The sequence below is a fragment of the Lampetra planeri genome, unplaced genomic scaffold (assembly GCF_965212315.1).
Source record: "Lampetra planeri unplaced genomic scaffold, kcLamPlan1.2.h2 scaffold_1637, whole genome shotgun sequence".
Taxonomy (NCBI): Eukaryota; Metazoa; Chordata; class Hyperoartia; order Petromyzontiformes; family Petromyzontidae; genus Lampetra; species Lampetra planeri.
In genome coordinates, this window is record NW_027614369.1 from 1 (window position 1) to 12928 (window position 12928).

A 12928-nucleotide genomic window follows, 5' to 3' on the forward strand; every position below is an offset into this window, starting at 1 on the left:
TGTTGAAGAAAGTAGGTTTACTTTGGAAAACTGCAGAATTTTCAATTCTCTTTTCATGTAAACAGACAGAAATCAAATGTATGTCAAAGTTTATACTTTATACTTTCATATACTCATACACTATACTATATAATTTCGTTTATAAGTTACCCTGAAATGAGGAAAGAACTGCAGTTTAGGCCTCCTCATGTCAGGATTGACAAACTTAACCTGCTTTCTGGAATGGGCCCCAAGTCAATCACCCAGGAAGCCCACACAACTGATGACAACAGGTTATTGTTGTAGTGAATTATACGCTCAGATTTATCTACTGTGATTTAACAAACCCTGGGATTGTAGTGTTACACATTGTCCAATAGAGGGCAGCATGCACATAGGGAATTGGACACTTCACTGAAGCAAATGACGAAAGGACTCTGCTATCAAACAACAACTTATAACAGTCAGGCAGAAAACATGTCATGTGACAAGAGTCAAGCAGAAACACTTTTAGCACAAATACAAAACATAAGTGTCTGTCGTAGAATTCCGTCTCACGTAGAATTCCTACATCCAGTTTCCTTCTGCGTTTCCCTTCCATGTATTCATCAGCAGGTATTTGTTCTTTATTTTTATTTGTTTTTCCAGTATCATCCTTACAGTGCCAAAGCTATTTGTGCTATTTATCCTGGCTGCCATCCAACTTCTACAATTGAAAAGAGCAGAAATCTGGATGAGTAGTGAATACTATTGTCATTATTGGCTAGTAAGTAACGTCGAATTAATTACAAAAATGTTTTGAGAGTAAAATTTCTGTGCATGTGATTCTTCAGTAGCTTGAATGAAAGAACTTACGGATTGTAAGGCCTGTAACTCTGATCTGAGAGTCTCCCACAGAAGCTCCTGGTCTCCTTCCTCATGAACCTTTAGCTCCTCCTTCAATCTGTTGAACAAAAAAAAAAGTCAGTGACTTATGAAATTCTCAGAAATACTTCGACCTTCACAATTCTTGAATTGTTTCAGTGAACATGAGCAATACTGTTTGTTATTGTGAATTTCTCTTGTGAGATCAAATCAAGTATCCATCTATCTACCTATCTACTGAACAAACAAAAGAAAACTGTCGGTTTAAGGACTTTTAGAGAGATTACACCAAGCCGAGTTCACATTATTTTGACATTGGTCCGATGTGTCAAAATGTCCAAATGTGAGGGAGGTAGGCCTACGCACAACAAAGTATAAATGAGCTATTAAAACAAGTTCAGCACTGACAACATTCAGCACCTAGGTCATAGTTAAACATTAACAGGCCTCACAGTAGCTCAACATCAACGGCCCTGCCTGACATTTACATTAATTGTCTGACAGGTGAGGTAAAACAAAGAAAGACTTTAGGAAAACAGGAAATCAACGGACAGTGTTGATTGAACAGACTGATGAGAAATCCTGATTCTGGATATCTTAGTGTCAACAAATCCCAGTGAACTCAACACATACAGACACAAGAGACACTTCAGTTCAAACTATTTTTCCAGACGTCGTGTCAAAACTCAACTCGCATTACGTCATTAAACATATTTTAATTTCTGAGTTTAGTGGCTGGGACATCTGGACACACACTCTGCATAAGGCTAATTGAGCACAAAAAGGCAGATTAGGTGAATGGTCTTCACATTCAGTCAGCCCCAGAATGACACTAAAAATAGCTCTCATGTCCATTTCACGATAGGCAATGGTGAAGTCAGTGAATCAGAGGAATTCTTTAAGTTCTGAGTGTGCTGTTCTGTCTCTAGAAGAAGTGAGTGAACAGACTCCAACAACTCAGTCCTCATTCCTCAGCAGATTGTAGTGCTTTGTTCCAGGCATCATCCATGTCTAATCCACCTCCAGACCAGTGTGTGAGAAATCTAATTTCTATTTTATTTTCATTATCTATTTTTTTGTTTGTTTCATGTCAGTTTGCTGTTAAATTATGTGCAATACTAATGGGTCAAAATATCACAGGGAGTCAGTACAGTAAATATCACCATTGTGTGCAATTTTACTCATCTGCCACAGTAATATGGACCATTCCCAAGTGGATATCATTTTACTCCTGGAAATACTGTCAGCAGAAGATAAATAAACATGTATCTTTTTTTCTAACATGTTGTATATGTTCTGTCTGCTGTAGTTTCCTTTCTAAAATGTCCTTGCTGTGGGATAAATGAACGATCATCTTATCTTATGACAGTGAACAATCAACACCAGTGACTGCTCTGTTTTTGCACACTGAACCCTTTTTAAATGACTGTGGCACTCATTGGAACTGACATGCATTCAATTTCCAAGGATCAATAAGTGGAGAGTTAAATATGCGTTTTAAAGGGACGCTGCAGGATGAGGATGTTGAGGAGGATGGGATTGATGACTCCAGCTCAGAGTGGATGATCATAAGAATGAGTGAGAGAGGGTCCCTCTCTTCCAAAGCCACATCCTCAGCACTTCCTGGAGCTAATAAGCCTGGGTGTAATGAAGGACCGAGTATGTTTAATGAAGCTGATGGATGAACAGGACTTGTTAACTACATACATGATTTAAAGCAGGACTGGAAGAGAGGGTGAGTGGACGTAGATAGGACAACAACATAAACATGTGGACAGAAGCACTGATGCTGAACGATACACACACACACACTGTCTGTTCTAAACCTAATGTTCAAATCAGAAATTTTAAGACATCTTAGACACCAAAAGCTTAAATGCTTCACATGCATAATCACCATCAAGGAGACATCATTATCCAAAGTAGAGGCATCAGCAATAACAATGACCCTTTCTTCCTGGAATTCTATTGATCTCAAGATGTAATTAAATGAGGGATGAGGAGAAACGATGTTGACCATCGCTCACCTACTAGTTATGTCTCACAAGAGCTGACCATCAGAGGAGCTGTTCCCTGTCTGAGACAGACGCTCGTGTTTAAATGACACATGCATATTCTCTCATCAAACCCTCTTGCAGACAACGGTGTAGCTTCTGCAACAGAATGTGATATTGAGCAGAGTATGCACATTAAATTATTGGTTTAGTGCAAACAACTCTCACAGGTGACAAAGACAAACAGGATTATTTCCTCTGTCTTTCCATAAATAAGTCCACAAACACCAGCAGTTCACTTGGATCAATCATGAAGTCACAGCATCAAATGTCTCATTAAAACTGAACTTCTCATGAAAATGAGCAGATGAACCTATATTAGTGCGTGTTCCACTTCAGTGTAAAACACCATAACAATTAAAGCATTGACAAGAGACTGACAAAGCAGTCCTGTGCGTATGAGTCAATGAAATTAACAAAATAACTAATGCTACTGAATTCTGAACTCAGGGCTGAGTCAGACTGGAGAATCCTTGCCACTCAAACTCTCCAAACCTCCTTTTCAACCCTCCTGCCTTCAGTTACATTAGTTTCTCTTTTCCCCACTGGTTGACTGAATGAAATATAGCACAGGTCAAAGTATTCATACAATTAAACGGTCTTAATGCTGCTTTACTTAGCAGGACGGAGACAACAGACTACGCAGGGTGCTGGTTGGATCAGTACTTTTGTACAGTAGGAGTAACGCATTTGATCAAAAAGAACCATCACACTGCTGCATTGTACAGCTGGTTCATGAAATACTTGGCTTTGCTCAGTGAATTTAGAATTATAATAAAGCACTTAGTGCCACTACTGATGTATCAGTTATACTCTAGCCTCAGGCAGTGAGGAAACCACACAACACTCACATATCCACACTATGTAATGTCCTCATTTGAATCTATGATAGAAAGACTGGAACTCCCCCTCAGCATTCAGACAGTGGGTACGGCTCACCTGAGGCAGGTGCTGTCGGTGAGATGTCTCTGACTGGCTGAGTGTCTTTCTGCTTTCAGAGACTGTGTTGTCACCACTGCCGCACTTAACTGACGAGCCAAGTCTGGAAACACGAGCGACAAATCAAATCCAGAATCAAGTCCAGGGAAATACAGAAACAAACGTGCATTAGTCAAATATTTACTGACTGAACACGTGTGGAATATTCAGCAGATCCTGAATCATGCATCCTCCAGCAGAGAATGCAAACCAGTGATACAGAAGCTCTTTCAACGCATTACACATAATTACAAATATTTTCTCATCATACTCAGTATGAGCAGGTTTAAATATTCCTTTCTCTGACTCAGCTATGTTTGCTTTAACAGAGGACGTGAAAAACAAACTGGGAGAGGTTTCCTTTCTCATCTCTCTCTGGACTTCTAAAACATCCTATTGCAGAAAAGGATAGGTCGAATGACTAAATAAAATGAGCCACATGAATAATGAATGAAATGACATGTGTGGGTGAACAAATTCTCAGTCAACAACAAGCTGAAACCCTGAGACATTATTCATGTGCCTTTTCAGAGGCACATTTGTCCAGAAAATTCAATATTTACCTTTCTGGATGTTTTTTAAGCCTTGTAATTCAAGCAGGAGTTCGTTCTTCTCCTCCATCACTCGACTGTTTCCCTGGCTCATCGTCTCCAGTTCTGAATATTACAAAAAGTAAAAAACTTTTTAACACACAATGCTGTTCACTCATACAAAGTCATCTGTTTCTCCGGCGATGAAAACTTCCCAAAGTCATGAAGGTTCAAATCAAGTTAACAGAGTGGTTCGTCAGTGAGATAGTGTGTTTTCCACACCCATAACATCCAGCACTGCTTGTCGGTTTAATACATGAAGAATTCTCCACATGTATTCTCAAATGTCTGCATCTTTGCTTGTATACTATACAAACTATCTAAAAAACATACTCTGCTCAATGCAAACATTGCTACAATGATACTTTGCATTTACAGTTCATTATTTCTCCATACAAATATGGATACACTCCCCACTTGGGTATTATTAGTGATGTGATGTAAGTTTGAAACTGAGTGAATTAATTACTGCTTCATGTTTATGTACCACACAGAGTTGAACCTGCACACTGCTTCCACCTCCTCCCTGTGATTTAATTAGGATTACTTCCTGAACATCTTCCACAGAAGTTTATTTTTCATTTCAATTTTGTGGAAGTACTGATAATATAATGCTTTTAAACAACAACAACGACTTAATCTTTTTCCACTTCACATTCATTCTGCATCCACATTCTTTAATTCTCAGCTGACTAGTGAATCAAACTATTTGTATATAAACTATCAAATCCCAGTCTACATTATCTAACCTTTGTCTCGCCAGTGATTAAAAAAAACAAACTGACAAGAATCGGTGTTCTGTGACCTTTGTATAAAGATTCCACATCCTTCTCAAGGTTCTGGTTCTCAGTGTGTGTTTGGCTCGTGAACACAGGTTCCCTGTTTCCTCGAAGACTGAAGTCACGGTTGAACCTGGAGATCTCTTGAAGGAAGTTTTCCTCTTCTTCTTTAGACTGCCTCTTTATCTTTGCCTGACCATGAGAAATACCAATATTCAGACAGCTGCTGGTCATTATACAACAACCATATATACTACAAGTGTATATACTTCTTATCCTAACCCTTCATATGTTAGTTATAGTATTCGTAGTCTATTATATTTTTGTTTTTTTATTCTTTGTATCGTGTTTAAGTCCTTTGCCGTATTTTGTTTTTCTATTTTAACTGATATAAGACTTATTTGCTTTTAACGTTTTTACTTGACTCCAAGAGTCCTGCACAATAAGTCCTAAATGGCCAATTACAATTTCTAAGAGATGAATCAATATTTACTCACATTAGTGCAATAGCCCTTATAGAATCATGATCACTCTGCTCACTTTTCTCAGGTGAGCAGATGGACTATGGGGGGCCTCTTGCATGATCTACAGGTACATCTGGAGAGCACTGTAATCCCCCCTCCACACACACACACACACACACACACACACACACACACACACACACACACACACACACACACACACACACACACACACACACACACACACACACACACACACACACACACACACACACACACACACACACACACACACACACCGCAGCCATCTGTCTCTACAGGACCTACTTTAGTACCAAGAACTTTAAGACATTTTGTGTCACAATGTTTACACAACAGAAGCTGACCAGCTGATCATATTAAACAAAATATAAATAGTGACTCAAGCTCCATCCTACCAGACTGTCCTCGAGGTGGCTCTTCTGGCAGAGCAGCTCCTCGATTACTTTCAACATCTGGTCTCCACATTTATTCATCAGATCACGCTGCAGACTCAATGCAGACAACTGCTGAGCCTGGAGGTCAAACGGATGAGTGGCATGTTAGGACACACAATACGGCAGACAGAAGTACAGCAAGCCAGATACATTACTGGGAGATGTGTTACTTATACCACAGGACAAGAAATGAGATGGGATGAAAGTTCTTCCATGGACAGCTGGTGCATGAAAATCACAAGGTACAAATATGACCAGTTTCCTTGATACTATAACATTATCTGTATCCTGTACTCAGCCATAGACGTTAAATAGGATATATTAGTTTAGCAAGCCCCAAGCGTGAGTTTAGTTTGATGCATTTTTCCAGCTCTTTCTCCAGGCTGTCAAGAACAAAAGCAGATTCCTCAGCGTGGTAAAAAGACAACTTTTATTAAAAAGCAAAATGACATCATAAGCTGTAAACTCACTATACTAAACACAGCACTATTTCTAGTTGCAAGAGATACTTCTGAGAAATCAGAACAGGTGTGTTTTCGGGCAAATCGTGATTTCACTTTAATCCAAGATATTTACTCCTGCGACCCAATGGCCACTTGCAGCATGCACTGGAGGGAACTGATAATATTTCACAAAGGTCAACAAGTGTGTCTTACACATCATATCTCACATAGAGGTCTCACTAATGTTATCCGGTGTAAATTAGCCATTGATTTTACAGTGGTACTTACAATCGATCCTTTCCTCTCCTGATCAAAGGAATGGGAGAGATTTAAATCAAAGAAGATCAGCCCATCAATATGCCAATACACACTTCTTAAGCTTACTTCAGTGCATCTCATATTGTATTCTCCTTCAAGGCAAAACAACCCTACATTGCTGCTTTTGTGATTATCTATTCTCCTTTAAAACCACTCTTGACTCCCACATGGTCCAACCTGGGTGCCTGTGCCTCAGGAGACAGAGCAGGTTGTCCGGTAATCAGAAGATTACAGGATTGAATCTGGACTCCAGAGTTCACGTTGAGTAAAACACAAATCCCAAACTTTCTCTGTGCCATCAGTGAGTGAATATGAATGTGTGTTAGAAATACTTAATCTAGGCAACTTGTCAGCAGTTGTGAATGGCTGTATTTATAAATGCAGGCATTTAACATACATTAAACATGTTCAAACTAAGTCAAACTGAACACAAACGTAGTATTTTCAGTCTGTCAACTGACTGTTGTGTTGTGCACTTGTAGTATTAATGGGCGCTACTGTGTTCCTTGACAGCAAATGTTAAAATGACATTTTGACAAACTGCTGGTGTATGTATAGTTTAAGTCCTACCGTTATTTCATGTTCATGTTTGATTTTCTCAATTGCCTCCGTCGAACTCTTAATCTTCCCTCTGCATCTGATATTGGCTGCCTTCACTGCGATAAATGTCAATTCACACACGCCATTAATTGACAATACACTCAAGAACCTTTCGCAAACACGTATGTATCCCTATGAAAGGTTTAATTTACTCTACCAAAAATACTCACCCTCTCTGAGTTTTTCCGACTGTTCGATGAGCTGCTGTTCTGTCAAGAGGATTTCCTCAAAGAGCCTGTCCAAACTCATGCTGAAGCTAATAGCTAACGGCGGCACACACCTGCTTGCACCTCTCTCTGTGCGTGTGCGCGCGTGCGTGCGCGTGCGTGTGTGTGTGTGCGCGCTGCGCAACAAGAACGCAACAAGTGTGTATTATTTCGTGAAATCACGTGGTCCAAACATCTAGGTGCAAAGAATAAATCAAGCGTTAAAACTGAGAAAAATAGGAGAAGAAAGAAAAAGGAGGAAATTTCAATGCAGACATAAGTACATTTAAAAATTATTATTATTATTATTATTATTATTATTATTATTATTATTATTATTAACACTAGCTAGTAGCTACTAGCTTAGCTACGAGCCAAGTTGAAAAGAGCAGTGCTAGCTAGAAATGCTACAAGATGATGGTCCTCAGGATTGAAAGAAGACTATGATAATTTTCCAGGTAACTGTTGCTTACTCATTTCTAATTGTTCTGACATTCACTTACTTAATATGGACAAATAATTACCCATATGAGTCTATTATACCACTAACAGACAAGTTAATGTGAATGCAGCATCTAAGCTCAGCCTGTGATTTGTGGTCTCCAATAGATCTGGTTGTCATTATAATTATTATAGAATGTAACAGTAAAAGCTTCATGCTAATACGCTGATGGTCAAGTTCAGTTTATTTGTATTTGAAGCAGGTTGAGAGCAGGCCTAATGCACTGGTGTAATTCTTGGCAACATGCTAAGGTGGGTGTCCCCTTTATGTTTTCTCCAGCTTTCCTGTTCCCCCTGTTCCTGTTTGACCTGGAAGTTCTGGTCTCATCTCAGTCTATGTTTATGTAAGATAGCTAATCAGGAGTCTAGACAGCTGCTCCTCCTTCACAAAGCAAATCCTGACTGCAAAGGTCGCCCAGTTGCTCATATTAGGTGTGTGCGTTGTCAGAGACAGCGCGGTAAAAAAAGAAAAAAAAAAACATATTAGCTTCATATCTTAATCTCTCTGCTCTCTCTGGCCATTGGCTTTAACCATTGAAAACCCCCATTATTCAAACAGTACCGGCTCATATTGGTCATTTAAACTTCCATCAATAACTCCCCATTAACTAAAGTGTCAAACATTATAAAGCGCTGTATCAGCATTCCCTAGCACTAATCCATTACTCGCAGCCACTGCATAGATTTGTCACACAACTACTGCCTCACTGATCAGTTTTTTTTTTAAATTTCACCACGGGGACACAAAGCTTCTGATCTGGTGCCATGAAGCACATTACGAGTCAGTGACCCAAGGACTACATCATCCTGACATTCATTTGCAAAATTAATATCTGATATTGATTGAGGTTTGAAATAAATCAACAGTGTGAGCATCCTCTGACTGGCAACGTTCCCTTTGGATACTTCAGAACAGCACTGTCATCAAATTGTAGCTGAGAATTAGTCCACAAAGTAACCTGGTTATAGGACCATCTTTCATTTCTCCCTGGTCTATTGGGCTGTCACATCCTGTGGTTAAATACATTTCAGTATTGCACAACTGATTTATCATGATGCCCAATCATGGCCGTGTGTGGTATATATTGTTCATGATATGTTTACATATATATTTCTTACACCTGAACATATTAATTATGCATGCTTGGAATTCTGCTTCCCCCCTCTCCTACTGCTACAACTTTGCAACTTTGCTGCTGTGGCAATGAAATCCAGCTGTGGGACAATAAATGATGATCTTGTCTTATTATTGAATAAGCTGTTTCCTCCCATCCCTGAATGAACCTGTTCAGTGTGTGTGATTTACTGCGCTGGACTCCAGCATCCTTGATTGATTCGGCATGGTCTTTAATGCTGAGAGAAGCTCCTATGACAGTCTGGTCCCATGTATTTGGCCGAGTGGATTAGCCTCTCAATGGACCGCACAGACGATCAATGATCCATAGGAAGAGCTCCATGATGCATTGCCCCTGTTACCGCTCGAACACTGCCTTTGTTCCGCTTCTCATATGAAAATACCAGCAACTAGTCTTTCCCACTGACAATACGAGGATAAATCAACCAACTGAGTAAAATCTGTAGCGTGATCTGTCTCTGTTTAGTGACCTTTAGTTGAAACTGACCGACAGATGGCGCCAGAGCCTCGGTGTGCACTGTGGACTGCTGCAGGTGAAGCAGCATCAGCATCAGCTCTGACAGGTCTGAGAATTAAACATACAGCATATTACAGAGGCAGTGTTTTATCACACACACACACACACACACACACACACACACACACACACACACACACACACACACACACACACACACACACACACACACACATCATTACATACATCATTAATGATGTATGTATCACAGCAGACAGGGAGGAGTCACAGCCTGCAGGGACATTTGTGTCCATTCATTCTGGCACTTCAAATTTAACTCTTTGGAAGTGTCAAAACACGTGGGCTTAGACTCATGATGAGCTGCTTTTAATGCAATGAACTCTCCAGTGACTTTGTGCTGATTCAGCACGGCCAGTGTGCATTTTAATAAACTGGGAGAAACTTTTTTTTTTGAGGGGGGAGGCGCTTTAGTGTGTGGATCGCGCCTTTTATAAAACACTAATGCTCATTGTGCTACTCAGCAGCATCACCCGGGCTGCTGTAATGAATCCACGGGGAACTTCCAGTCCTCATTAACTGGGCTCAAAGCCACATTTATATTTCCATTGTCCATAGGTTCTGTAGTGGAGGTCGTTCTAAATACATGAAATCTCTCTCTCTCTCTCTCTCTCTCTCTCTCCCTCTGTGTGTGTGTGTGTGTGTGTGTGTGGTGTGTGTGTGTGTGTGTGTGTGTGTGTGTGTGTGTGTGTGTTTGAGCTGGCACCCTCTTCCTGCTCAATGCGCCAGACAGCGCGGCTGCAGTTGTGCGCTCAGATGCGCACTGGTTTGCGTTCAGGACACTCGTTTCCAGCGCTGCTCTCCTCTCCGCTGTTTATCCACCGGCTCCACCGAAAGAAGGGACGTTTATTTTTGTCTTGTCTGTAAGAGTCAGGACAAACTGCTCAGTCGGGACAGGACACTTTCTTTCCTTTGCTCTGAAGAGAGATCATTTCTCGCATGAAGCGAGCTGGATCCGTTCTGCGCAGCGGAGCGCACACTTTCTCTTCAATGGGATTCAGCACAGTGGAAGTACCCGGGGAATTAAACTGCTCTTAAGTCGCTTTTTCGCACATTTCTCATCAGAGTTGGATGCCTCACATGGAGAGGAAGACGATGGTCCTCGCCGTGCTCTATGCCCTTCTGCCACTTTTGGGTAAATGCTTCTTTAGTTACTTGCTTGAATTCACCGAGAGCTGAATGCAGTTGTGAGGTTTTGGAGGGATGCAGAAGAAAAAAAAGTCATGAGAGTCGTTGCTTGATCCAAAATGTAGAAGCCAGAAATTCCGTGGGCATGGATGGAGTTAGTCAACTTTTAAGTATCGATCAGAGTATTTGAAAATGGCTTACAGAATATTCACGAGTTTGTTTCTATCTGTTTTGGATCCATCCATAAATGTGCACTTTCTGCCTCCAGATGTGCTGTCCTACGCCGAGGAGAGCGTGCGCACCGGGGCCGGCCGGCTGGACTGTGTCCGGGCCAGCGAGCAGTGCCTGAAGGAGCAGGCGTGCAGCTCCAAGTACCGCACCATGAGACAGTGCGCGGCCGGAGGCAAAGAGAGCAACTTCAGCATGGTGGCCGGCCTGGAGGCCAAGGACGAGTGCAGGAGCGCCATGGACGCGCTCAAACAGAGCCCGTTGTACAACTGCCGGTGTAAAAGGGGGATGAAGAAAGAGAAGAACTGCCTGCGTATTTACTGGGGCATCTATCAGACCCTACAAGGTGGGTCAAGTGGAGTTCGGTGTCGAAATAAACCACCATAAATGGATAGATTGTTTGATTCTAATGCAGTATTGTCATTTGTGTAAGAAAAAAAAAAAGATGAAATCGACATATTTTGGAATAACTGTAGGTAATGGGACTTCCATAACTTTCCATTAGGTTTCTTAGTTGTTCTGGTGAGAAGCTCCTCCCACTGCTGTGGAGGCACTCCTACCTCCCTTAACACACACACACACACACACACACACACACACACACTCCATCCACTATCAACACAAAAAGTTGCACCATGTCTATAAGCACAGTGATCACGTGATGTCTTTCAACATTCGTTCAAATTTGGCTCTCCGACATGGTTCCTGGGCACAGTCCTGCAGAGACGACAGACTTCTTGACCTCCTACATCACTTTCCTTGAAAGTAATGGAGCTTGAAGCCCCTCAGCGCTGGCATCCTAGATGTTGTTTGTAACAAGGGGGCCTTTTATTTCCTAAACGGCCCATCTCCAGCCAGTTGCGCAAGACAGCTGACCAACCTGCCTAATCAAGCGTGTGTGTGTGTGTGTGTGTGTGTGTGTGTGTGTGTGCCAGCGTGGATATTGACTGACCCAAATAAGCTATGTCACATGCAGGCTAACGTGATGGATGATAAACAAAACAGGAGGGGGTTAACAAAATGTTACATCCGTCTGTGTAATCTAAAGACCTCTGCTCACAGGTAACGATTTCTTGGAGGATTCTCCATATGAGCCTGTGAACAGCCGTTTATCGGACATTTTCCGTCTGGCTCCCATCATAGGTAAGAATATCCACTCAATGTATCGCTTATGTTTCAAGGTCCCATTGGTTTTGTCACTGAGCTCCAAGTCGTGCATGCACTCTCGGAAAGTACTTATCCTCCCTCATCCTCTCCGCTGTCTCTGTCCCCTCTCCTCACGTTATCACCCCAGTAATACTGCATGCTGGCTGGGAACGACCTTGCATGGGGAGCTATAGTTCTGAGTCTCATCAGGCAGTGGCTCTAAGGGTCAAATAGAACAGTGCGGGGGGGTGGGAGGCTGTCGGTTGTGGGATGAGTGAATCCACTTGTTGAAAGGAAGGAAGCAGTGAGTGATGCAGGAGAGCTCTGGTCACCCCATCGCCCCTAGATGGCGGTGTTATTCCCTTCTTCACAGCCCTTCCAGCTCTGTGGGATCAGTTGAGACTGTGGTGGATATTTGGGAGGATCACACATGAATGTGGCACATTCATTTAGCTTCTTAGATTTGCTTTATCACAGTGGAGCTGATGAGCACCAAGACAAATG

General features: G+C 41.6%; 2 protein-coding genes across 2 annotated transcripts; one reads left to right on the forward strand and one right to left on the reverse strand.

The window, feature by feature from the left end:
* Window positions 1–834: 834 nt before the first annotated feature.
* On the reverse strand, window positions 835–7794 carry LOC144739658 (coiled-coil domain-containing protein 172-like; the record flags this gene model as incomplete). The annotated part of the gene is made up of 7 exons (XM_078622584.1): window positions 7716–7794; window positions 7123–7130; window positions 6146–6262; window positions 5271–5436; window positions 4439–4531; window positions 3837–3939; window positions 835–922 (listed from the first exon to the last, which is right to left on the reverse strand). Coding segments are annotated over exons 1-7 (654 nt in total), but the record flags the coding sequence as incomplete, so codon positions are not given.
* A 3223-nt stretch (window positions 7795–11017) lies between these two features.
* LOC144739659 (GDNF family receptor alpha-1-like) lies at window positions 11018–12421 on the forward strand (the record flags this gene model as incomplete). Its single annotated transcript, XM_078622585.1, has 3 exons — window positions 11018–11057; window positions 11319–11624; window positions 12341–12421. Coding segments are annotated over exons 1-3 (427 nt in total), but the record flags the coding sequence as incomplete, so codon positions are not given.
* Window positions 12422–12928: the final 507 nt, after the last annotated feature.